Below are 27580 nucleotides of genomic sequence, written 5' to 3' on the forward strand. Positions count from 1 at the left end.
CTTCGGACATGTGGTAGCCCTGATGTGCACATGTATTTTGAACCCCGCTGCAGCCACCAGCACTGTCTGGATGAGCCGTGTCCCCTACTTGTAGCATGGGGCACTGGAGTGGCAAGGGATGGACTGGTGGACAGAACCAGTTCAAGTTCAGCTGGATGCCAAGTTCAGCTTTCAGGAAACCTGAGGGGAAATGAGGGGGAAAACATAGAGGTAGTGAAGCTAGGGCTTTCATTCTCAGTCATGCCATCAGCTTCCAGGGCTAGTAACAGCCCCTGTGATTTCTGTCTTGCAGCACCCCAGGAGCAAGGTGGTGTCTAGGTGTCCACAGTTTTGTCTCTGGGAAAAATAGGGCACAGAAACGTTAAATAAATTGTCCAGTGACACAGAAGGCCCACAGCGAAAGTGGCCAGGCCTGAGTTCTACCTCTAGATTTCACCGTCCTCTTGGATGCTCCCAGCAGCAGGTCTGATTGCATGACTGTCAGGGTCTGTTTGTCTTGCAGTTTGTATGTGATATAATAAAAGTTTGTGATTTCTTTGACAAAATTAGTGCCTTCAGGGTGCCTAACTTGCTTCTCAATGCCCAGTTATTGATGCAGCTCTGGTGGGTACAGCTGCCAGAAGAAAAGTCCCACACGTCACTAGGTGCTTTCCAGGCTTAAAATACAGCACACAGATGTGCTGCGAGCATGAGGGAGGGACTCCCACATGCACAAAGCCTTGAAGTGAACGCATGGCTCAACACCTAATGGGGGCATGCGCAGGGCAGTGCTAATGAGAAGGTACTTTCCACAGGCTGAGCTTGCTGATCTAGACACCCTTCAGATGGCTTTGTCTTGTCCAGAGAGACAAATCAAGGGATCAGCATGTGCTGCCAATTGCTACAAGACCACTCAGAGGTAGTCTGCACCTTCTCCTTGTTCAACGAGCACCTTGGGTCAGCAGCAGAGGCTGGGAGGATGTCGGAATTGCAACTCTTTGGCTGTCTGGTGTCACTGTGCTTTCACCACCCATGCCAAGCTCTTTGTAGGACTCATGTGGAACAAGACTGAAGTCGTTCAGCTTGAGATCTAAGTGACTTGTGAAGATGGGGTAGGTTAGAGCCCCAGTGGACAGAGCTAAAGGTTCAGCATCAGTCGCTTGAAATCCTGAGATCCTGGAAGTCTGCTCTGAGTTCAGGGACCACAGCTGAGGCTCTGTATAAGGGCTCTCTGTCATTACTCAGATCATTTTTGGAGGGCTGCAGGGGCAGCATTCCCACAGGGCCCTTCTGAAACTTGCTTTTTGTCATGGACTAACAGGGTCTGCATCTGCCAAATGCAGGGGCAATATGTCAAGATCAATAATTTTTCAAGATTTCAACATGGGAACAAGTGAGGGGATGGTGGTGAGGCCAAGTGGGTGACACGCTGTTTAATCCTGCTGCTTATTGTGAAAAGAGTTTAAACAAATTGACCAAAGGCTTTTGCTGGAGGTACTTCCAGCTGGCTCCTATGCAATGCATAGATAGGCTCTTTAGAAGCAGAAACAAATAAATAATGGGCTGGAAATGCAACTTTCATCACTAATGGGCCTCTGCTTTTGTTTGTTTTTTCATTAATGCAGGCTGGGGTTCGACCCTTTGTTTCCGTTACAGAGCAGGAAAACGAATTGGGAAAGTTATTGGCTTAGCAGGAAGGTTTGTTGTTCTTCTCTTTGCTTTCTATATGGAGTACAAAGATACAACTGAGATCAAAGAAAGGATACAAACTGCCGTAGCACCTAGTTGTCTCAGCATTTTCCTCTCCAGCAGGTGGTTATCCATCCCTTCATGTCCTGCGCTGGGGCCAGTTTGATTTCCAGTGTGAACGAGCTTGGGCATGGGGATAATCTCCCTCCCTGCCCTGGGTGCTTGGCTTTGTGTATTGGGCACAAAGTACTCCTGTCAGGGTCTGGCCATCCTTTGTGCTGCCCTTGAGATGCCGTGAATCATGGGGCTCATGGCCCTGATGAATCTGTGGCTGGGGTAGGAATCAACACCCATCTCCCCTGATGCTTGGCGCTGTGCTCCAGTGCCTGCCCGCTCTCCCTGTACCCATGGCGTGCATGAGATGCTGCCAGACGTGTGCTTCCTGAAAACGCAGGAGAGTGGTGGCCAGGCTTGATGGAAACTGTGATTCAGCTCACCTGAAAGAGAGCAAAGAGGCCCTGGGACATGCAGCCCTGTCTCTCACAGAGCCGCAGCTCATGGCACCATGATGGGTGTCGTCTCCCTGCTGTGTGGTCCCCCCAGCTGCTGGCACTTGAGTGTCTGGGTCATATCTGCTGCCAGGGAATGGCTGCTGGCATGTCCCTGCCTCCTCCTGCCTCACAAAGGCATCCCAAGTCTGCCATGGGGAGGTTGGGGCCTCATCCAGTTCAGAGCAGAGTAAATGGACAGCACAGCACTGCCGTTCAGGTGAGGCACCTAGCTCCTTCCCATGTGTATTCTGCATTTCTGTTACAGGCTATGGAGGCCAGTTTCAACTCCTTTAATAGGAACATTCAGATCTTGGGTCCACTATTTTGCCTGTGTCAGGGCTGTGTGCTCTGTCACTGCAGTGAAAGCAGATGCTTGGCGCCTTGTCAACGCCCAGCCTCAGCACAGACAAGTGCTGTCCCTGGGTTAACAGAAGATTCCTTGCAAGCAACACAACCAATAAAGACTTTATTTATTTATTTATTTATTTATTTATTTATTTTTCGGAGGGATTTGGGGCCTCCTCCCTATAGCAACCCCAGCCTCCAGTGCATGTCCTGTGGTGCTTCCATCTCAGCCCTGGGGTCCATGTTCCTGCGGCGTCCCTGTCGTTCCCCAGCTCTCTTCCATGTCACCTCCCCGTGCTAGTTGGAGAGGAGAGGGTCTGTGCCATCTGGGTGGCCACCAGCTCTCACAGACCTTGTAAGGAGTTTTCTCTCCAAGAGCTCTGCCCATCTGCCAAATTTTGTTGAGCGTTGACAAAACTGGTGAGTTGTGGATGTGGACCAGGAGACAGCAGGACGATGCTGACCGATTTCCACGGGAATTGTGTGTGTGTGTGGCAGATGTTGTGTTTCTTGGGTGGGATTGGGCCTGCTGGCTGTGGCCTCCTTGGTCTGCTCAGCACATGGCCACCGGCGTCCCCATGAAATGGAAAGGCCCGGGATTATCTCGCAGGAAGGTCTGTCCTTGTGAAGTGCACTGCCTGGAGAGGGCAGCTTTGAAGTCCTGACCGCCGCTGGCTTGTTGCTATAAATACATGGAGCGAGCACTTTTGTGCTTGGAGCATTTCTGGCCGCACAACAAAGGGGGAGGAAGCGAACAAATGGAGCGCTGTGGGAAGAAGTTAAATGGAGCACCATGTGGGGAGCTCCAATCAAAGCATCACTGGGTGACTTCCCTTCTATTTTGGGGTCATTATCACTGCCTGGGAAACAGGGTGGGAGCTCAGCTCTGCGCCACACGGGAGCTCAGTGCTGAGTTGAGGCCATGGCGAGTGCACGTGCAGTGGGCTAGCATCATCTAATGGACACGTGCAGATGTCAGCACCCCCAAAATCATCCCCTCTGCACTCCCAGAGAGTGCAGCATGTGCACTGACAATCCAAAGAAGCTCCTAAATACCAGGAATTCACAGAAAAAAATGACAGATCTCTCTCTCTCTCTTTTTTTTTTTTTTTTTTTTTTTTTTTTTTTTTCAAGAGCAGAATTTTGGGGTGGGAAAAGAGGATTTGTCTTGGGAAACCTGGATGTACAATAACCCCTGTCACCACCAACACCTTGTTAGCTAAGCTGAAGGTTGTTTCTTGAGCCACACTTGGAGGCTGTTGAGGTACCAGGACACTTGGAGCTTCCTCTCAGAGTCCTGAGGATGCCCTCTTGGAAGGTGAGGCCCAGCTCAGCCAAATTAGTGGGACATGTAGAAGAATGGGGTCTGACTTCCTCTGCTCATTAACAGAGTTACCTGGGTTAACATCCCTCCAACACTACTCGAATCTATTTTTTTCATTTTCTTCTGAGTGATGAGTGATTAGATCATTCAGAAACTGCTAGGAACGCAGTAGACCAATCCCCCCCTGCCCTGGACTCTTTTCATGACTAGCATTTCAAGGTGCACAACAACATGGATGTGTGTGGTTTTGTTTGCCATTACCCATCTTGCCCTCTTTGTCTTTACAAAGCATGAGAGCTGTGGCTGGTTTATTGCAGGATGTGGAATCTGTCCTCCCGCTCTCCCAGAAACACAGAGATAAGCTGGTGGCTACTGGAGAGAAAACGTGCTTTGATTTCCATGTAATCAGAGTTTGATCTGACTGCATGCAAACTGTGTTAAAGTGCGTGGAACTCATTGTAACCTCTGGCTGCTGACATTCCTAAGTACATTCATCTGATAGACGTGAAATGAGTTGGACTTAAATTCCAAAACTTTATTTTCCTAGCTAAAGTCTGTGCAAGAGTAAAATGAAAACTGCACAATCATGCAAGGCAGGGGGAGGGACTGCTGATAGGAGATATCTGAAATGCTGGCTTTCAGCAATGAAACCTCTGTAGGGAAGCTAGAGAAGATGCTTCAGAACCTTACTGGGAGAGTTTTCGTATCTGACACCATATTTTCTTTGCTTTTATTATTCGTATGTTGCTGTGTTTCCAGGCAAGTTGCCTTTTGGAGGGTGCTGTTTTCTTCTCCGTTTCTCCATTGCTAAAAGCTTCTGCTGCTCTCTTAGGAAAAATTAAGCTAACGTAGACATTAAATCTGCAAAGTTTGCAAGTCATCACATTTTGCAGAGTCTTAACCGGTTCCGTGTGTGGGTTGGGCTGGACTTCACTCCATGCCTCATGTAGACACCTCCACAATGCAAGGAGTGGCAGAGCCCTCGTCCTGCAACTGGCTGCAGCAGAACAAGCAGGCTTGCCTGCATCAGTCAAAAGCCTCTCACCCACGTCTCCTTCATCCACCAGGCTTTAACTCAGCTGGCCACCTGTTTCCTTCCACCACAGCCCCACAGGCACCCCTTAAGGAACTCCAGGGATTGTTCTGAAGTTTGAGTTTATCCAAATGTTCAATGGCTTGAGATCGGAAAACAATACTTGTGAGCACTTACATCTGGGAGGGTGGTGTCTTCGCCAGATGAGAGCTTGAAAAGTATTCCTCTCCAGATGTGTGGTGCTGAGAGTATGGGTCAATTCCCAGCCTTTTCCCCCAAGGAGACTTCATTTTACAGTTCTTCACCTTTTTCTGCTAGTCCTTTCAGTGATAACTGGGCTATGCTTCCCTGATAGGACTGCTCGGGATTTATACATGTGATAGTCGTAAGGCTTCATTTTTTATCCTAAACTACATGGCACATCAGAAGGTTCCCATTGAAACAAGGGGAGAGAAAAGATAGAGGGCTGCTTTCACCCCAGAGAACTTTGTTAGTGATTTGCCTGTTCACCACAGACATGTGCCTCCCATCTAGTTATTCTTAAAAAAAACCATCTTGTCTCAAGTTTAGGTATTAGTCCTTGATATAGACATGACTTACAATGGAGGAGAGATGATGCGAGAAAGGAACTGATCTTCTTTTTATGCAGACCTCTTGGTGCATTAACATCCACAGCTTAGCTACCTTCTTTTTCTGTAGACCTGAGAATCCACCAGAGTCAGATTGCTGTAAGAAAGATCTGAGCCTGTTTTAAAGCCCTTGTTCCATTATAGATATCATTTCCTCTCTGCCCAGTATTTAGAAAAACATTGTTAACAAAAAATTAATTTTAGTTTCATGACATAAATATGGACCTCAGGAGCACCAAACTTCCCCTTTTTTATGCACAAACTGTATTTCTTTAAATAAGCATGTGTGCAGTCTATACACATGGGAAGGGTCACAGCTGTACGTATGTAGGTACCCAGGGCACTGACAGAATAAAACCAAATTAAATCTAGTCCAACACTTGCAAAAGATTCTCTTAAACTTCAGATGGATGCAAAAAGGAGCAAGAAGGAAATAACGTGACTAGCAGTGATCAGTAGAAAACAAATATTTGGAGGAAATCAGAGATGAGATTTTCTGGAGCACTGCTGCTTCACTGTGTGCTGGCCATGTAATCTGGCCATAAAGCCAGCCTGAGTGATCGGGAGAGGGTGCTTCAGGGCACAGTTGTCCTCAGATAGCTGACTGCCAGCAATTATATGTATACCCTTTGTACCTGGCATAACAGATACAAAGGTGAGACTGGAAAAAAAAAAAAAAAAAAGTGATCCAGCTGTAACTGCCTAATCAGAACAGCACCAGGAGTGAGCTGATGTAAACGGGGACTTGAAACTACCTTTACACGTGTAAGGTAAAGGTAGCTTACCTCTGACGTGTCTTATGCTGCTGACAGCATTAAAAATGGGGATTTGGGTCTGTAGAAAGGGAGACCTTAGAGAAACAGAGACCAGGGAAAGCACTGTCACTGTTGGGGGAATGGCAGGAGCTAGTGAAGCAAAATAGCTACTGCCTCAGCATTATCTGCTATGTTTTCTTTTGAATTGGGTTAGAAAGCTTGATTTCATGATATATATATATTTTAAACTCCTTGTGGACTACTTTAAGCAGATCTGTATATTCCAAATTTGACTTACCTAATGGGGAAAAAAGTATACATCCTTTCCACTCATTTAAAAACAATTAGATTTATGCATATTGTATAACATCAGCACTGCAGAAGACAGCAGGACAGAAGAAGGGGGCTGTGGACCTGGAAGAGAGAAAGCTGAACAATTACAGCAAAGATTTTTCCTGTATTTGCGAGTCCCAGCATGGGCCAGGCAGGTGCTAATTGAAAAACGTGTCCATCCCCAGTCCCCTGGTGACTGAGGAGAGGTTAATTCCGTGGTACTCGGTGCAGCAGCGGACGGAGGCAGTCCCTGGAGTGCTTTTGGCAGACTTGGAAGCTGTTTTGCCATAGGGAGGACAGGGTTAACAAATTCAGGTTTTGCATTTTTTGACGGTTGCACTACTGACTGGGATCTTGGCATCTTGTCCTGCTACGAGGAAACCTGATAGGCAGTGTTTGGGTTGCTCGACCCACGTGTGCTGCGGGTGTTCAGTACGTACCGCTCCATAGCCGTGCCGGGAGGGTGTCTGTCACCCTGCAACAGGTACCAGCTGGCTGATATCTTTCTTTTCCTCCGGCCATTACAAGGCACGATCAGGTTAGTCCTTGCAGAGTTCCTGGAAGCCGTTTTAGCTATAATTGGATTGCATGAGGCTTGGCCTTTCACCTTCTCTTCCAGCTATCTGAACCAATGCAGAAGGAAAAGCAGTGCTGGTGGGGAGGGGACTGGCTGTGGTGACCAAGGGTGACTTCCATGTTGTGGAAAACAGTGCTCCCCCAAACTTGTTTTCCTTTAGAGTGAAAATGAGACGCTGGGATGTTTGTGGTTGGTGGAACAAACGTGTGACAGACACCTCGTGTAGCAGCGTGAAGCTGAGCCTCCCACAAGCTGTTTTTAAATGTTTTGAAATAAGAGGCCAAATGTTTTCAAAACCTTCCCAGGCAGAAACAAACAGTTCAACACTTCTTTACTGGTGGAAGATCAGTACCAAATTCACGGTGAAATGGTTCGGTATTTATAAATGAAAGAAATTTTCCCAAACATGTAAATAACTGTGTTGCCTCAAAAATGCAGCCTCTCCCAGGCCAACCCCTTGTCAGGGAGCAGTGGGAGCTTCACCTTGGCTGCTTCACCCACCAAAACATCGCTGCTTGCAGCACCCAGATGTTTATCTTGGGAAGAACCAAGCTAACATGAGAGCCCAAGTTTGTTGTACAGCCTGTGGAGAGAAATAGGCAACCAAAACAGCTATTCTCGGGGCCTAAGTTATTTCCTCTTCATTCCCCTCCTAGGGTTTATAAAAGCCATTTGTACTGTATGAGGTCTTAAGGGACATAAATACTCCGTTCAGCCTGTATTTGCAGTTCATCAGAAATATAGGATTATCTCCAGAGGCTTAAACAGTCTGAATGCCATTCTAGCAAAGCTGGTTCTTATTTTGCATGTTGCTGTATTGATTGCTGTGGTGAAAGCGACCCTGTCACATGCTATTCTGCCTTGTTTTATTATCCTGGCTGCACCAGAGGGAGAAGTTAATTAAACAGATTCCACTGGAGAACATTTGCTTGGAGACTGATTCCCCTTGCCTTGGTCCAAACAAAGAAGTGTAGTCAAAAACATGTAGATTAATCCCTACATTAATGCCCCTTTGAAATGATTTTCCTAAGTTCTAAAGTTTATGTACTTTAAGAGCCTTAGTGCCATGCAACATTTACGTATTTTCTTTTTTCTTACTGGCCTGGTCTTATTATTTAATAAAAGAAGAGCCATGAGGAGTTGCAAATATGAAGAAGTAATATGTAAGTCAACATGTTAGCTCTTGGGCTGCTGCTATTGTACATATATGACAGCTGCTCCACTAAAACACAGCGATGAATGCATTCATCGACACCCCGGGGAACACTGCTGTGTGCTCAGTGACTGCTGGAGGTGCTGAGCATCCTCCTGGTACCGTGTGGAGGGGATCGCAGCTGGCTGAAGTGGCTGCTGTAACTCACAAAACGCGCTAGATGCTCTGGAACGGTCCTGCTGGAGGAGCTGCCTGCTGACCGGTGGCGGTGGCAGTGCTGGCATGGCTGATAGGGGCACTAGATTTGTCTCCCCCAACACCAAAAGGGAGGGAATTCTTTCGGAGAGGTGCTGGGTTTGCAGCTAATCTGGACTAGTTTAAACCGTGCTAGGTGTGCTGCAAAAGAGAACTGCCTGGAGGGGTCTTTGGAGCATGTTTGCAGTGCTTTCCTAACAAAGGAGCAGAAAAAAGCCCCTTTTGGTGTCTGTCTGGCCGAGTTCCTGTTGAAGTGATTAACCCTGCTGGAATGTTAATATATTTTTCCATAATGTGTTATCACAGCCAGGGGCTTGGGCAGGCACCTTTTATTGTTATTCAGTCTAAACAAAAAAATATTCCCGCTGATCTTTAGTTAAGTGGAGGCCAGCCAGCGTCTTCCCTATCAAATAGGTTTGGACCTTTCTTCCTGCTGATAACTTTTTCAGAGAGAAATTGGGAACTTCCAGCTGTTACTAAACGTTTGGGTTTCCTCAACGGTAAAAGTAGCAATGTTTCTCAAGCTTGGGTGGGCAACCTGTCTTTAAAATGCAAGCACATTTCTGTACTAGGCTCTTACTAGATCCAAACCCACATGTCCGTTCCATCCAGTATATGAAGGATGTGTGCACATGGGCCAGGCAGGTAAGTTGCAATGAAGCAGCTGGTGAAAGGAAAATTTAGGTCATGTTATCCTAGAAGGGAAGACGACATTTTGTCCTTATTGCTTTATGTGGTGGTTTCACCAGCCAGTTGATTCAACATCCCACCCAAGTGGTCTGACACTTGGTATTTTTTTTCTTAACAAATGTTACCATGGCTTTTCTAATCACTGTTGTCCCACAGTCCTTTGATAAGACATGTGGATGCCACTTGATCTCTCTCACAGAAGAGCTCTGTTGATCAAAATCAAAATAGGAAGAAATGAACCAGAGAGGATCAGGATTGTCTGCCAGTACACTGCTGCAGAGAATGGGCTATCAGTGGGAAGAGTCTGTGAAGTAACAACAAAGAATACCTTGAAGCTTTTCCCAAAAGTTTACCAGTGTTCAAAGGAATGAATCTTTGTCAAAAATCAGAATGTTCATTAAAGACAACCCTTCTGCATTTCATGAATTTTATTATTTTTTTATGTGGACATGTGCAGGGTTTTTTGTTTGTTTGTTCCTCTGTGTATAAAGGATACAGATGGAGGTTACACTTTTTGTAATATATGAAGATGCTATTAATCTCAGTGAATAAAATTCCAATAAATTTTACCTACTCTGTTTGTTCACATGCTTATTTTTTTGGACACAAAAGTTATTTTGTGTACGTAACTTTTTTTTTTCTTTCCACTTGCTTTGCTAGGAAAATCAGGAGTAAGATTCCATTATGTATATCAAATTGACAGCTGTCTACAAAAGGAAAACCAGATGGCAGCATTACAGAAGTGCCAGATGTATATTTCTGCATCTTTTATATGGATTGGGACATCCAGAAGTGCTAATTTCTAATATTATTTACAGAAGAGTAGCCTGCTCACTTAGCATTACCCATGTTTTAATCTGTTATTTAGAACTACTCCCTGATCCTTGAGTAAAAGCATACTTTATACGCTTGTTGGTACATAAAAAAAAATATGAATAGAGGTCATTGATAAGCATCCCTACTATGGGCAGTCATGTTCCAAAAGAGAGACAAACACCTGGAGTTACGGACAAACTTCAGTTAAGTGCTTTGTATTGCAGATGAGCATTCACTGGGAGATATTATGGTTTAGCTCACGGGGAGAGTGGGCAAATGTTGCTGGAATGAGGACTGCACAGGGGGAAGAGGATGTTTACATCTTCCATGTATTCTCTAATAGCTATTAATTATCTAGCTCAGTTGGAACCTCAGATCTTTTGTTCTGGAATCAATTTCTTAAGCTGCTGTAGTTTTGTTTTGTTTTATTTTGTTCAGTTTTTGTTGTTGTTGTTGTTTAAAGGGCTCATCCAAAAAAGAAGTAGCCGGTGTATTTCTTTCATGGATTTTTTCTCTGCACTGAGATCAACGTTTGCATTGAAAACTGTAACAGGGAGTTAAGTGCTTTATAAAATAACATTTACATTTTTGACTGTAAAGACTGAAGTACACGGTTTGAAATATTAACAAAAAAAAAAAAAAAAGAAAAGAAAAGAAATGAAAATCCTGGAATCTTAACTGGGTGCTTCACGTACACAAAAATTCTAATTTTATTTTATAAGAAGTGTTGGTATTTTGGCACCACTATACAATCACAGTCCTAGAGAACCAGCTCCTTTGTTCGTTTCAAGTTCCTATCCTTCATGTCAAGTTTTACAAAGATGGTTTGACTTGGATTTTTAGGGGCAGATCTTAGATACTGTTTTGAGGGTTGGAAGAACTTAACTAGGAATTGATATCACCGCAATAATCTAGCTAGGAGTGCTGGGAAGCTACTTACACATTGCAAGCAGCACACTATAGCTGGGTTCCCTTTGTTTTGTGAAATGTCCTGATCCGAAACAAAATGGCACCTTCTGAGTGATGTTTCATCCAACGATGGCATTATCTGCAAGATGAAGCTTGGAAATAGTTATGAAAATCAATCATCCTTTCAAAGGAACATACGTTACAGAGGGAACAGTAACATATTTGGGTTTAGAGGCTAGACTGAAAAAGGATAGCAGCAGTTCTAAGCTGAAACTGTCTTGTAAACCTTGACATCAGTTTTCTGTTTTTAGCTTAATCAACTGTCCATGAAATGTAGAGATCCAAGGATGCACATTTTAAGCAAACTCCTGCAAGGGCTATTTCTCACAGGATAACTTTCTCTCTTGTGCAACAACGTCCTTGGCCCTGCTTCTTGGCTTATACCAACCGTTTGCACTGCTTCCTCATGTTCAGTGCTTTTTTCATGGCTTCAGACATCATTTTAAGAAAGGTGTCTAGTTATTTCTTCTGTGCAGGATTCCTGTATAGAAAGCAAACGAAGCCTTGTGTGTTGGACTGTCATGCAAAGATGATGCTGTCTGATTGCTGTGGAAGTGAAACCTCAGACATGTCTGTAACTGTAGAACAGGCTGACGTTGAACCTTGCTCTGAGAATATCACCTGGCCGTAACTCTGCCTGTTGCACAGAGTCAATGGTGTAACAATAGGAAAAGAAAGAATGAGAGAAGAACAAAGCCTATTTTCCTGTGTCTTTGGGGAATAAATTTTATCTTTGGATGGATGTGAGGTTATCCAAATTTAATGGAAAAAAAAAAAAAAGTGATCATGAACAGGTGCTGTTGGAAGTACTTGAAGAGATGTGGTCTCAAGCAAGTTTTCAGATTATTTCTACCACCATGTAACACTGACAAACTAAAGTGAAAGCAGGCTATTCTGGTACTTTGGTAATGTCTGTTTCAGTTCCCACTACACTTCTTCCTCTCAGAGTCCTCGAGTTTTCGACAAGGCTATGTTTGTACAGCAAGTAGCACTTAAATTCTGAAGTTGGGCAGACGAGTTAAGAAAAATGTACCCAGCACCTGATCTGATACAAAAAAAAGTACAAACAGGTCAGGCTTTTCCTTGGAATGAATGAAAGAGACACAGAGAACCTGAATCTGATACAGTTAACTGTGTTGCGAAAATAAATAAATAAATATTCACCTCGAGTAGTCTCTAAAAACTCACAGTGCCTGTTGTCATCACTACTGTTGCTCAGTTAAGTGCTCAGGGAAAGCAACCATAGCCAACTTAACATTTTGAAGCATGGGCTCCTAGCACTATTCATGCTATAAATAAGATCAAGAACTGTGGCTTAGGTAGATCACCTGATGTTAACTGAAATACCAATTCATAATTAGTGAGGAAACTTAAGATTGGTGGCTAAGCGCATCTACCACTCACACACAAATCTGCTTAGGCTGTAACATATCCATGAACAATCTGCAGCATGTTATTTGCTGAGCACATGCCGAATGATTTCCCACGTAAGCCAGTAAAATACTTCTAACGTTGTTAGCAAACTTAAACATTTCTATATTTTCATAACGCCCTTTGGAGAACAATCCATTTTTTATTGTGGTACACTGCCTATGGCAGCAGAATTATAAATCTCGAGGGGGCTGCCAGACACCGCTCCTACACGCCAGGCAGGGCTTAAGGGCAGATGGCTCCTGAGGTAAGCACTGACTGCCTGAACACGCTCCATGCGTGAATCAGCTTTCCGGGTGCGTGCCAAAACAAATTGCAGCGGTTGGGTGGAAACGAGGAAAGTTTTTGCCTGGGGCTCTTGAGGCGATGTAGGACTGGGGTGGATGCGTGTTCCCGAGCAATGCACCAGTCCTGGGCACTCCATGCTGGGCCTCCACCTTCACCATCTGCACCTTGACCCATCGGCATGTTCTTTTGCGCTGCAACTGCAAGGAGATAAATGTGCTACCTGAGGGGCACACTAGCTATTTTTCCTGGCAGTGGTGTGGCGTGGGTGCCTGTGGCACAGGCAGGGTGCGATTTCTGTGCAATCTGTGGGATTTGGAGCCGGAGGGTACCCAAGAGCAAGAGCGGAGGTTGCCAGGCGCGGGCTTACACACCTCTGCGTGGGATGCACAAACCCACAAGGCGCTTACAGGAATGATTTCACGCGGCTGCTCGCTCAGCGGGGATTATTCACACCACTTTCTGCCTCCCCGTGCTCCTCAGGCACCTTCCCGGGGCTGGTGGCGCTGCGGCCCTCAGCGGGGCGGGGGAAGACCATTCCAGGCGGGGCCGCGGCTGTGCAGCCCGGTGGCAGCTCGCATGGCACCGCCTCCTGATCCTCACACGGCGTTATTTCCCTTCCTCATCGCTTCCTCTGTCTCCCGGGCGGCTTCCCCGGCCGGCTGAGCCCGGTGACCTTGCGGGGCTGCGGGAGCGGAGCGGGCCGGGCCGGGCCGGTCAAGCTGAGCGGGGAGCGGGCGGAGATGGCGGAGGGCGGCGAGGACGAGGAGGAAGAGGAGGAAGAGGAGGCAGCGGCGGGAGAGAAGGGGGAGATGCTGGGCGCCCCGCAGCAGCACAACGGCTTCCTCCCCGGCAAGGAGGGGGAGAACGGCGGCCCCGGGGGATGCACGGCGCCGGGCGGCCGGGTGGAGACGCGGCTGTCGCGGCGGCGGCTGGCGGTGCTGGGCGTCTTCAGCTGCTACTCGCTGGTGAACGCCTTCCAGTGGATCCAGTACAGCATCCTCAGCAACGTCTTCGCCCACTTCTACGGCGTGTCCTTCACGCAGATAGACTGGCTCTCCATGGTCTACATGGTGGCTTACGTGCCCCTCATCCTGCCCGCCACGTGGCTGCTGGACGCCCGCGGGCTGCGCCTCACGGCGCTGCTGGGCGCGGGGCTCAACGGGCTGGGCGCCTGGCTCAAGTGTGCCAGCCTGGCGCCCGACCGCTACGCCGTCACCATGGCGGCCCAGGCCGTCTGTGCCGTCGCCCAGGTCTTCATCCTTGGGCTGCCCTCACGTGTGGCCTCCGTCTGGTTCGGTCCCTCTGAGGTCTCCACCGCATGCGCCGTGGCCGTGCTGGGCAACCAGGTGAGGGGCGACGGCTTGCAGCCCATGCTCAGGTGGATCAAGGTGGTTGTGGTTGTGGTGTTACAACCAAGCCAGTCTTCTTCGCATGCCCTGGTCCTGCTGGTTTGACAGCCCTGGACCAGGCACACGTGGAGGTGAGGTGCGGGTCCTCCTCCCCTAGCCTTGTCCTCTGGCCATCCTGGCCTGTGGTCACAGGATGGGGGAATCCCCACCAAGGTCACCGGTGCGGGCTGAGGTCTCGGGGAAGGTTTTGTTCAGGTACCAGAGGTCATGTTTTCCGCCTCCTGAGTCCAGTGGTTTATGTTTGTGCACTTTGGATTATTATGGTGGTAATATTAGTGGTAATACCTGCAGTTAGGATTGCTTGTTATCATGTACCTGTTTACACTTTTTCCTAATGCTTTTCCAAAACAATTAATTTTGTGCCGAAGCCTTCCAGTCGACAGGTCAACTGTCCATTTCGGACTGAAGACTTGTAAAATTGTTTTAGCAGTCCAGGTAAAATCTTCCTTACTGGAATCAGGTTAAAGGTTTTGTTGGCAGCTCCATCTCCACTCTTCGTAACAGCTGCAAGTTAGCAGAGGCTCCCCCAGGTAATGGTGAAACTGGGGGTCTGAAACTGGTGCTTTCCTCTGATGCTGAGATGTGGGGCTTCAAGTGGCAAAGGAAGGGAGCAGGAAGGAGCACAGGGGTTGTCCCAAATCACACCCGTTATCTCTTCAGGTGCTGATTGTTTGCAGCCAAAACAAATCACTGGGAATGCAGCTGTTTACTTGTCAAGGGTTGTTACCAGCATCAGGTTTTCGAAAAGTATTCAGCTTCTCAGTTTGTACACACCAGACTCGTTGCCACTTTAAAAGGCTGGGCCCCTAAAGGCTGGACTACATGATCTTAGAGTTCTCTTTGAACCTGAATGATTCTTGATCTCTATGATTCTTGATCCTTCTGGCTGTAATCTCTGTACTGCAAGGACAGAGAGTGGAAGGTGGAAAGTGGTGTCACTATTGGAACATCGTGGATGCTATACTGGGTGACACAGAGGCTGGGGGCACCCATATACCTTAGCAAAAAGTGTAATAGATTACTCACTTTCTACTTGCTAGTTTCGTGTACTAAAGGGTGATGATCATAACAAGAAACGAATTCTTCAGATGAGCGATGGATACTGGTTAAATCTGATGGTCAGTTAAAAAAAGCGAGAAAAGTCTTGCAGGGTGCATGCACAAAGGCTGCTTTGTGCGCTTACTGGCACACAAATGGATGCAGGTTTTTTAGTCTAAAAAAATTGTTCCAGCACTTAAAAATGCAACTTAGTTTTGGAAGAGTAGCAGAGACAAATTGGAGAGTGATTTCAGGCTGTTGTTTCTTGATGTTTTCAAATGCTTTATACATGTGCCCAAAATGTAAGTCCTTGTTTTGTGTCTTTAATATAAAATCGTTGCTACATTGCAATGGACTCCAAATGCAAACTCAGTGCTACTTTGTTTTGTAATTCTTCTTTCTTTCCCTAGCAATAACTGCAGATTTAGATCTCTTTTTATATTTATTAATAAGGTTACACCATTTCCCTTGTTCTTCTCTATCAGTTCTCCAGTAAGTCTTTCATGTTGGTCTTTATTTCTGTAGTGGCAGGACTGTGACATCAAATGCAGAATATTGATCAAGAAAAAGAGAAAAGCATTTCCAAAGAAGCAGCTGGAATCTTCTATCTCATCCCTACTCCTTCAGTTACAGGATGACCGACACAAATTTATGTGCATGCATGCCATTTCCTTGTAAAATGTTCTCCTGGAAGGAAAACAAACAAACAAACAGAAAAACCTTTCCTAATGCTTATTTGTTAAGTGGGCTATATTCTAAGTGTAGCATTGTATCTTAATTTAGAAATGAAAAGGTAAAAAAAAAAAATCCTGAGTTATCAGAAAAATTGTCTGTGAAATATCATTAATAGTAAATATGGAAGTATTATACTAAAGGAGCGCTTTTCTTTTGTAGATTTTATTAATGCTTATGATGATACAAATTCTGAATTTTACCTGGTAAGGATTTTGCTTCTGTTAATTTTTATGCTTGCAGGAAATTTATTGTTGCCTTTCTTTTCTTGCTTTACAGCTTGGCACTGCGATTGGCTTTTTGGTGCCACCTGTTTTGGTTCCAAACACACCGAATGATATTGATCTAATGGCACATAATATAAGCATCATGTTCTATGGAACAGCAATAGTATCCACACTTCTGTTCTTCTTAACAGGAGTGGGTGAGTGTTCTTTCCTTACAGTTTAAGTGCTGTGGCCGTAGGGAGTGTTTACACCATCATACTTCAAGTATCTAACTTCTCTCAGGGTAGCTGAGGTTTTCTCAGGTTTACTTGTGCTCACTTGTCTCTTAACCCTGGTCACAGCAGATGAATTTTTTGCTGTGTCATAACTTCACGTGGAGCAACCTCTCTAAGGATATGCAGGTTGTTTTTTTGTAGCTACCTGCCACGAGGACATTGTGATATAGCGCAAATTCTTTTTGTTATTCTGACAATTCAGATACAAAGGTCTAGACACGTTGCAGATGCAGTCTATCTCTGACCACACGTTGGTAGCAATTGCATGTGAACAAATAATTGGGGCATCTATTGTGGCTGTGACTTGTTTCTTGCATGAGAAAAATCTAAAAAAAAATACATACACATAATGTTTTATGGGAGTGATAAAGAAAACAAATCAATCTTGTGAAATTCATTGATATAGGAACAGTTCACACTTAAAAAGAAAAAAAAAAAAGAATTACTGTGGTAAGGACAGATCAAAATCTTTTTATTTTTCCCCAGTGTTTGAAGAAAAGCCTAAATATCCTCCTAGTCACTCTCAAGCACTTCTGCAAGCTCTGCCTCCTGAGGATTATTCCTACAAGCAGTCGATTATTAACTTAGTCAAAAATATTCCATTTGTACTCCTGCTGATCAGCTACGGTAAGTGGTGATGTCTGGCTGTTGTCTGGCAGAGCAGTTCTGATATGTGCCGAAAGCACACTGAGTTTTAATTGACTTGTTTCGTGTGTGTGCGTGTCAAATGTTCACCTATTCAGCAGCCTGCGCTGGAAAGGCCAGCAGTATTTAAAACAGCAGTTATAGATCTGGAGGAGAGATCTCACCTAGTAGATAAATGGTGTTTTTTCCTCGCACTTCAGTCTTGAATATCAGAAGATTAACTCTTGGTGGTAGCAGATCTGCACGACTAGACCTGGAATGGCTGACGCTCTTCTTTTGCTATTGCAGGCATTATGACTGGAGCATTTTACTCTGTCTCCACGTTATTAAACCAGATGATAGTAACTTATTATGAGGTAAGTTTTTTTGTTTTGTTTTGTTTTTTAAAGTTTACATTTGCAGAGGTGATGTTTTTTATTATTTAGGTGCTATGTGCGCTCAGACATTTGGTTTCCTTTATCCCCCCCGTACGGTTTCTTGCATCATACAGCTATGGGAGTCGTAGGAATGTTTGTTTGCACTTATGACCGCCAAGAGGTCTGAACTTGACTCTGAGTGGAAGCAAGTTATTAATGAGCACCGTATAAATATCTGTTGAAAGGGAGAAGAAGTGAACGCTGGGAGAATTGGCTTGACACTGGTGGTGGCAGGAATGGTGGGTTCGATTATTTGTGGTTTGTGGCTGGATTACACTAAAACATACAAGTAAGTGTGGGTAGGCATCTATGGGGCTAGGGGTAGGAGACGGTGCAATGGCATTAGAAAAATACTGCAAGGGTGGAGGTAAACTGATGACAAAATGCAGCACATCCCTGATCTTACAGCAGCCTTGATAGCGACAAGTTTCTAAGGCTACAGCAAAAGCTTGAGACTCTCCTGCTGGTTCTTGGCCAAAAGAAACGAGATAGGGTGTGCTCTGGATAATGCAAAGACATGAAAGGGGTTCCAATCTACTCCTGTCTCTGCAAGGACTGTAATGCTGGCAAGGAAATCGTTGTATGTCCTACAGGTATATACAGTGGTCAGGTGGCCCAGGAGGCTCCTTCTCCAGGAAAAGCACAAAGGCTTACCCTGCCTTATTTTATAAAATTGATAGTTGATGGATTCTCAGTTCTTGTACTACTCCTGGGCCTGTTAAGAAGCACAACATTTGCTTTAATTCAGGGGGTGACGATGCAGCAGAACTCTGTTCTGGGGTAAGAGCTCCAGGGTCCATCACCCACGGTGTGACATGCCCCCCAGGAGTGGGCAGGGCCCTGGAGCACTGCTTGCAATGAAGAAGTTGTCCCTTGGTGACTCAGTACATTACGTGCAAGAGCTCTAGAAACCTAATGGATGTTATTGCTGTAGGTTGGCTTTGTTTCTGCATGTCTTCTGGCTTATAAATAAGAAATAGGTGCTTTAATATTTTGGATGACGTCCCTTATACCAGATTTAAACTAAATAAAACATTTTAATGAGATTTGTTTGGCTTGCCTCTTAGACTGATTTTTATCACTAATAGTGTTCGATTTGGCTGCTGCTGTTTTGATCTTTTTATAATGGACCGTGCTGCAGAATGGCCAAGAGGTACAGCATAGTGGAGAACTAAAATGGTCTTGAGGTAATGGTTTCTGGTGTGATTGTTCATTCTTTAAGAGTGAGTAATTCTCTAAGCCTTGGGCGAAGCAGCCATATAACTAAGGCAATAAGCAGTTGGGGAAGGGTTATATTCTCACTGAAATGCATGATGTGTTTGAGGCAGAATCACATGAAGCAAATTTAATTACTGTAGAATGTCAGTTGTTAGCAAGAGTAAGAAATTGTTATATTACTTTTCTGTACTTCGGCAGTGTGCCAAATGACCTTATGTTAACAGTGTAATTTCATTGTTGTTGTTGGGTTGCAGGCAAACCACTCTGATCGTTTACATTCTCTCTTTCATTGGGTTGGTGGTATTCACGTTCACCCTGGACCTTGGACATCTCATAGTAGTGTTTGTGACTGGAGGAGTACTTGGGTGAGTAATTAAAGGGGTCTAGAAGACTTACTGCAGTTCTGTTCAGAACCAGTATTTCCACAGCAGCTTCTAACATCCGTTCCAGTGTCTGGCCATACTCTGTTGATGGTCTTTTTTATCATCTAGCATGGATATTAAGGCTAATCAAGCTCTGATATTCATGTATGCCTTTCATGTGAAATTGATTTCAGTTATGGAGTTGTTTGTGAACTGGTCAGAGAAGGTTGTTTTGTGTATATGGAGCGGAATAACGGTTGTTATGGGGAACGGCACAAATATAAACATCTTTTTAAACATTTATAAACATTTTTTTGTCCTGGAAAGAGGGGTATATGGTTAAAATTGTTGGATGAGGCAGGCAAAGCAAGGTCATATTAGGCCTTGAAAGCAGACAGTTCAGAGTACCAACTAATTCAGAGTACCAGTGGTTTGTCTAATTTTCATAGCCATAGTCATAGATGAAAGCCAAACCCATCACCCTCTTGTTTTCTTCAACAGGTTCTTCATGACTGGCTATCTCCCACTTGGCTTTGAATTTGCGGTGGAAATTACGTACCCAGAGTCTGAAGGCACTTCGTCAGGTCTACTTAATGCTTCAGCACAGGTTATATCACTATTTCTTCAAGTGAAGTAATGTTCAGGAAAGCTGCTCTGCTATAATCTAATAAGTCTTTCTTAAATTTGGCAGCAATTATGTTGCTGTAGTTGTCTCACTTGTTTTTGTAAGGTGTCTGAAGCTTTGCAAGGTAAACTGATGGCTCTTTTCTACATGGTGCTGATGAAGAGACTTTTTCTTTGTAGATATTTGGAATTGTCTTTACACTTGTTCAAGGGAAGCTTACAACAGACTACAGTCCTCGTGCGGGAAACCTCTTTCTTTGTGCTTGGCTGTTCGTGGGCATTATCTTAACAGGTAATTAATCAGAAACATAAGTGATGATTTTTCTTTAATGGAAAAATGTGTGGTTTTTTTTTTTTGAGATCTCAGACACCTAGGATTTAAATATTTGACTTCGTGTCTGGATGGAGGACAAATGTTACTAATAAGCACAAGGTTTTCTGTTTTGTTTTTAAATACTTGCTCTGTACACACCTTTTAAGGATGATGTTGCTAATAACTAGAACAATCCACCACCCATTTCTTGAGTCATGTCCTGAATTTGAGGCAGATGTCTGTCTTCTGAGTAGGATAGCGAACATAAATAAACGCAGAAATGGAGACAGTTTGCCGTTTTTCAAATATAAGAAATTGCTGATTTATTACTAAATTGTAGCAGTGATTTATACATGCCAGTGTCTAGAAGTATGCTGGAAGAGCAAAAAAACATCAGCCTTTGTTTTAAAAGTACTCATGATTTAAAAGCTTTTATTGTCATTTTCTGCATGTGATTTGTGAGGAGCAAGTTCAGATTGTCACCGAGTTCAAACTGCAAGAGTGAATTCAGATACTTTGAGTATGCGCTGAAAGCAGCTGCTGTGTGCGTGCACTGTACAAACCCGTCTCTTGAAGTGCTTGTCATTACAAAGCTGGAAATTAACTTTCTGTCTTCTCTTGCTTCCCCCTGACCCCAGCCTTAATAAAATCAGATTTGCGAAGACACAATGTGAATTCAGGGATTATGAATATGGACGCTAAACCTGTAAGTGGTGACTCTTTTACCTTGATTATATTACTGTATTTGCATGATGACTTCTATTGGCATAATAATATTAACATCAAAAGAGTAATTGACAAAAACTTACCGTGTGACTGTTCCCATGCTATTCTGCAGTGACAGAGCCACGTGGGATCCTGCTCTCAGACATGTTCCTCTCATAGCTTGCGTGAACAATCTAAGAAACTTTCTGCTCTCAGACTTCCCTGAATTTTGAGTAGCTAGTATTCATCCTTTGATTTTATTTCTTGAGTCTAGTTTTGCAGCAGGCTTGGGTCAGTTCATGTTTACTGTAGGCAGTGGTCCGTGGCTGTTCTGTTTTCCCTTATTACCTTGTTAATCAACTAGAGCGTCACACAACTTCATTAATACTACCCACGATAAAACAAAAGCATGGAGACCTCACCCCAGTATTATCGTAAACAGTTGAGAGTTGCCTGTGTTAATAAAGGTACAATGTCTGCCTGTGTAAATAAAGGTAAAATAATACACTTCTTCCAAACAGTAGTCATGAAGATTCTCTTGTATTTAAGTGTAATGGAAAAAAAAAAAAACAAAAAACAAAGAAAGTTAATCTCCATGTGATAAATATCTATAGGCAATAAGCATATATTTTAGTTATTTTAAAATTCAATTTTATTTTTTTGTTTGCTTCTTTTAAAAATTGTAAAGAGAAGGGAAAATATGGATTTCTACAAATGTGTGATTCAGCTAATTAACTACATACACTACTGTTGGTTAACCTAATAATTACCCAAGAGTACTGAGATTGAAAATAGTTTCTGCTGGATGACAGCTTAATTCCTGATTTTATTTTTTCTTCTCCCAGGTACCAGTTGACAGTCCTGTAGAACATGAAAATTGTACTGCTTTAAAAATCCAATCAGATTTATAAATCTGAAAGATGACTTAGAAACACAAAAGTTTGGTTGAAGACCAAACAATATTAAATCGTGTAATCACATATATGAACTTATATGAATAGTAAAATGTATTAGGTGATGAATTCATTGATGATTGTGTAGTGGAAACTGAAAGTGGTCAGTTCATTTCAACCAAGATGCAAACAACCCAACTTTGTATGGAATATTTATTTTAACGGCTTTCAAGTTACGCAGTTTCACCGGTGAAGAACTGTCTGAATGCTCTCCACTCTAGGAAGAAACGTACATCCATGATGCACACTGAAAAGATCTGGAATCCTAAAGTATGCTCATGATCAGAAGTATTTTTGATTTCAAGGGGGAGAGGGAGAAAAGATGATTTCTTCTTCAGTCCTTTCTAGTGCATTTGGAAAGTCAGAGTACGTATAGCTGCATGACTGAGTGTACTCATATTCTTTTTTATTTTTTTAATTTTTATGTTTTTTAAATGTCTCGGAAGTAAGCCAATAGTCCCTTCTGGGAAACTGTCTATAGCACAAGACTGAAAACAGGAGATGACTGCAAATGTGAGTTTTGAGTTTCTTTTGCCTGGAAAGTTCTTGATGGATACCAGAAGGCAGGTGAGGGAAAAACAAACAAACCCACAACATGTTTCTTACTTAATACAGTAAAAAGGAGAAAGACCATGGATATCTCTACTGTGAAGTATTTATAGGCAACGGAATGCTACTGCACAGGTTTCTTCCTGAATATTTTGAGTGCTTTCTCAGTTAAAGTGAGAGGAACATGTGTTTACAAAGTGATGGTGCCTTTACTTTGTAAAGAAGATACCTGCCTCCTTTTGAGTTGAACTAGTGCTGCTAAAGAAATTCCGTTTTGCATGTTAAACTTCCGGAATATGTGTGGAGTATCAGAAAATGTGTTCTGTCTTTTTTTCCCATTTATTTCTCTGTGTTATGAATCGTATCATTTATCTCATGTGAATTTTTTATGCTTATTGTATAACTTTGTGCTCATATGAAATGAGACATGACTTACGGTTAAAAGCTGTAAGGATGACTGAAAGGAAAATAATGTTTTTCTCTGTCTGAGAAATTTGCTGTTTAAGTCATGCATCTTAGATGGAACACACTTCTTTGCCGTTCACTTTGTGTTATTACACTTACCTGAATTTGGGAAGTGGATTTCACTGCACTGCTTCTGAAAATATTGCCCTTTCCCCTGTGCTCTGTAAACCCAACTACGGAATTGCTGGCAGTACTGTAATGCCAAGGCTCTGCTGTTACTGAAAAGTCAAACCAGAGCTAGCAGCATTTAGGCTTTGGCAGCCTTTAAGTTGAGGCTGCAGTTTCGGCACCACCAGTGATGCAGCCGCTGAGTTCCCACAGATGTAGTGTGATCCAGAAGGTGGAATCCTGCTTGAAGTTTCCCATGGATTAATACAGTGAGGTATGGGGAACTGTTTAACTCCCAAGACAGACTTTCAATGAGATGAGTATAATTAAATGCTTTTTTTCCCCCCCATTATAGATGTAGAGAATCTTTATATTAAAAGGAACCTCTAAATGCATCTTTCTAAGCTTGGCCTCTAAACTTTGTGCTTAATTTGGCATTTTGTATGATAAACGCTTCAGACAGGAGAAGACTGAATGGCAGTGTATGCACCAGAAAAAGACAGGTATGTTTGGAACACCTGTCTTTCGAAAAAGGGTCTGTGCCTCTTCGTGGGGTCCAGTGCTAGAGAGAAAATTGGCACGCCTTGCTGCTTCTGGGCAGGCGAGAAGAGTCCTCTGGTGAGGGAGCTGAATAGAGGAAAAGTAGATATTCAAATGGCAGGCGAAATCACAGGAGGGGAGGCAGAGATATTTTCTTTATGTTAGTTCTTTACGTTAAATGACTTGCTCTGATACAAGCTGGCCCAGACAGGGCAATATGCACTTTCACTCTGAGAGAGCAAAGAGAAAGTTTCTGCCTTTTGATATCCGGGGATGGCTTTTGCCTTTGGAGAAGTGATTATACTATGATATATATAAAACTATTCCACAAGATACAGACTCAGTAACTATGGCCTGTGTTTGTCGCCTGTGGTTTCTATGTACTTCTGCTGTTGCAAAACTTTAGCAAGAACTTCTCTCTGCAGGTTTGGGGAAGTGCTTTCAACTGCCCAGCAGAAAGTCTTTAGCAGTCTGCAGAATGCTTTCTGTGTCTGGTACACACTGTTCAAATTCCAGGATTGAGCTCTTATTTTTTTTTAATTTATTTTTAAAATTCCTTTCCTCACTAGTTTCCAGGAGCTTCCAGTTTCTTTGGTTCTGTTTAGTTGATTATTGAAAAATATTCCAGCCCCGCTGCCTCCTTGTGTTTTTTATCTTCTGCCAAATTACTTGGCTACCCCCTGAAAATGTCCAAACAAGCTTTATGGCATGCTGGAAAGCCTGCTGGGTCCCTGAAAATAAAATATTTCTAATAATGAAGGCTTAATTACATCCTGGATTTAATACTCCTCAAAAGGAACTTGAAAGTTGGAAACTTGTGAGCGTGTATTTATCTGAAAGTTATTTCTGGGCAAGAATTAAGTATGTAAATAAAAGGCTCAGTAGTAAAGTGAAGAACAAATAAACCAATATTTTATGCAATAATCTTGTCATCTGTTTATCAAGAAACTGAGGCTCTACCTCATGGCAGAAGCAGGTTTGTGGTTGTCAGGGCTTTATTTTCTGTGCTTTTAATTTTTGTTTTTAAATAGTATCCATTAAATCTGATGTCGGACAGTAAATAGGGTTTCTGACTCTATGAGCCTTGGGATTCTGGCTCAACCCTGCCCTAGCCGAAGTGAAAGATTAAAGAAGTAATCAGTTAATGAATGGAGTTCTGTGTGTCAAGAGGATGGAACTGGAAACCAAGCGAGGAGAGACCTCCCATTCCCACGCATTAACTTTTGCTTTTAAGTATTCTTGTCTTGTGGGTGCTTCAGGGGAACTCCGGAGGATGTAAGAGACTCCATGTAATTTTGAGCAGAAACAAGAGCTCCGCTCCTGAATCACCAGAGGCCCACCAGTGTGCGTACCTCCAGCTACAAGATGCAGAGATCAGCCGTCGGAATCGCTGCAGGAGGAATTCTGCACTTCGCTCGTAAGAGACAAGCGGCAATGCATTTACTGATGAAAGCAGCGCTTTGGCAGGGCTGAGCTGTGAATGAGACAAGGATTTGACAAAGCTCACATGGTGAAACATGACGTTAACAGGATTTGCGGTGGCAAGGTCGTGATGATTTTTACTGCACCAAGGACAAGGTCAGACTAAAAGCATCAGGGAGAGCCTCACGGTGAGGGTCAGAGCGGAGTCTCTGCTGCCATCCGAACTCCAAGGAGTCTACATGCGTCTGGCTCCTGTCCTGATTCTAGATTCAAGAGTTTATGCCTAAAGGATGATGTGCACAATCAGTTCTTTGTCACCTAGCTAAGATTACGAAGTTTCAGCCTGCTTAGCAAGTTACTTGCAAAGTTTCACCAAGCTAGCTATTAGTCACTTTCTGAGTATCGCTCACAGGCAAGGAGTCTCTTGACCTGGAACAGTGACCTGGAGGGGTATCCCTGCTCCAAGGGAAGCTCCTGGCGCACAGGAGGGCTCCGTGGGCTCTGGGCTGTCCCCGTGTTATTGGGGTGAGGTGATGACTACTAGTCCTATTTGCATGCCAGCCAGGTTCGGTTGGTGCATGCCTGTTAGTCCTTGGGTCTGTCTCCTCTGAATCCACCTTGGGCCTGGTTTGTCACCATCACAGTTCATCACGGTCACCACTGATGGTTATCGTCTGAGCTGGGTTACAGGTGCACGAGTATTTTATTTTGTGAATGCTGGTCCTTAATGACATCTCTTCCTGTTGCTAAATGCCCGTGTTTAAGAAGGAAGAATGAGGGAGGTGGGAAGAATACATACAAATCATTTCGGGTTAGCATCACTGAAGAGCGTAGTTACAGCTACCAGCCTATGTTCCCCAATGAAAAATGCTTCTTGAAAGATCTTTGGGCTATCTTGTGCATCTATGACCAAGTGGAATTGGGTTAAGCTGTGAGTATTTACTGCTCTCATTTTCTATTCCCTGAACTCATGACTTTTGCTGTGTGAATGGGAACGTGTGACCTTTTTGGTTGCTGTCTTGCTGTACGTTTATGTGCCACCTTCTGAATTGTGAAAGACTGCCAATGATTCATAGACCACAAGCTAAGCTGTTGTGTCCCAAGTGATTTCCCCCACCAGCATGCAGCCTGAAGTCTGTGAAGGGAGGGAGATGAAGTTAATGCGTGAAATGGAATGAAGTAAGCAAAAATATGCCTAAGAGAGATGCATTTCTTTGTAAGACCCATGTTATTCACTGCTCGTGTCTTTGTTCTCCTCATGAAGATAGCAAAGATTTTTGCTGTATTTTTTTTTCTGTTGTTGTTACTGTCCCATTCTGTGTTTCAAAAGATAATAAATAATACCTATGAATATTCTCTGAATGCAATATTGTACATATGTGTTTACATGGGTGGAATCATTCAGCATATAACCATTATATGTTACTAATGAAGTGTGTAGCATGCAACTCTGTTGGAGCCAGAATTACCATTTTTGACAGCTACTGACGCACCTGATGGTCTAAAACTGATCGTTTTCCTTGCAAAAGCTGTCATTTAATTTAGGAAACTTTACATGTGAATTATATTGCGTGCCATTAATAAACATGCATGCATACTTATGCAGACTGCATGCATTTAGGGTATATAAATATCCTAAACATGGCTTCTGGCTTACAGAGAACATTTGTCAGTATATTTTATCCTCAGGTGTTTAGTATCAATTCCCAGGACATGATCTGTGAGCCAAGCAAGTTTGAGGAACCAGCTTCAAAGAAAGTAGAGTCACTGTAAGACAATAATTATGTTTTCTTTTATATTCTTTTACCTCTCTTCTCGGCAAAGCTCTGAGTGGTTGTTATATAAGAGCCTCTTCCTAGAGGAGGCTGCGGGTGGTGCAGAGCACGGGATGCACCAGCCTTTTGTGGCAAAGCAATGCTAGCATCCAGTCACATTTGGTTAGGACTATAAGGTCACGCTGCTCTTGCAGTATCTCTGTGAAAGCTGTAGGCTATATCCCCATTTAGCGCTGCATTTTAAACATTTCCCCAGCTGGAGAGGAACAATCAGAGCAAATTATCATTGCCTGAAAGGTTGTTGTTGGGCAGACAGTCTTGGGATAAACCACCAGGAAGGTCATCAGGTAACAGGGAGATGTGAAGTCATCCTGACAATGAAACAAACCCATTCTTGAGGGAAAATCTTTTTTTTTTTTTTTTTTTTTTTTTAATTATTTCTATAGTTGGGGGGAGGCCATATGTATCCCAAACTAAGAAGTGTTATCCCTTCCAGAAAGTGATGCAATTTGTGCACAGACAAAAATGCGCAGGTGCCGAATGCTCCATTTCCTATGCTGAAAAGGTTTCTTAGAAGCTTGTTGGATTTCCTCCCTGCTGCCTTTGACAATGAGCTAACCTCATCTGACCTTCTTCTGAATCAATATTCACATCTTTGCTTAAACAACATCTTTCAGAAGTCAAAACAATAACATCCCGGCCTTTGTATAAAGTCCTTCAGCGGTTATATCTCACTAAAAAAAAAAAAAAAAAGGTAAAACACTGGCAACGTTCAGACATAGCTACTGATTTGTGAGGCTGCCTGTGGAGTATCAGGTATTGTCAATATTCTATGATGCTGATTTCTTGCATCTACTCTGCTTTCAAAGGTTATGCAGGGAGCTACTAAACCCTGATTCTTGGAGAGCAGCGTGTCTTAGGGACATCAGGAGCTAACCCTGGTTCTCAGAGCCCTGTGGAAGTTGCTGGGAAAAATCCCACAGATTC

General features: G+C 43.6%; 1 protein-coding gene across 1 annotated transcript; it reads left to right on the plus strand.

The window, feature by feature from the left end:
- Positions 1–13405: 13405 nt before the first annotated feature.
- Positions 13406–26185, plus strand: FLVCR1 (FLVCR heme transporter 1). The gene is made up of 10 exons (XM_032184827.1): positions 13406–14163; positions 16276–16420; positions 16985–17125; positions 17432–17499; positions 17745–17848; positions 19032–19142; positions 19641–19746; positions 19944–20055; positions 20715–20782; positions 21627–26185. Exons 1-10 carry the CDS (start codon positions 13558–13560, stop codon positions 21690–21692), a joined length of 1527 nt encoding a protein of 508 aa, XP_032040718.1. The 5' UTR covers positions 13406–13557; the 3' UTR covers positions 21693–26185.
- The last annotated feature ends 1395 nt before the right edge of the window (positions 26186–27580 follow it).

Source organism: Aythya fuligula, chromosome 3 (assembly GCF_009819795.1).
Source record: "Aythya fuligula isolate bAytFul2 chromosome 3, bAytFul2.pri, whole genome shotgun sequence".
In the NCBI taxonomy this organism is placed as follows: Eukaryota; Metazoa; Chordata; class Aves; order Anseriformes; family Anatidae; genus Aythya; species Aythya fuligula.

What these genes read in the sequence shown, in the direction of transcription:
- FLVCR1 (XM_032184827.1), top strand. Translation starts at nt 13,558, where the DNA reads ATGGCGGAGGGCGGCGAGGACGAGGAGGAAGAGGAGGAAGAGGAGGCA. An exon ending in ACTCCTGCTGATCAGCTACG is followed by an intron (nt 17,126 to 17,431) that starts GTAAGTGGTGAT and finishes TTGCTATTGCAG; the next exon opens with GCATTATGACTGGAGCATTT. An exon ending in GTGACTGGAGGAGTACTTGG is followed by an intron (nt 19,143 to 19,640) that starts GTGAGTAATTAA and finishes TTTCTTCAACAG; the next exon opens with GTTCTTCATGACTGGCTATC.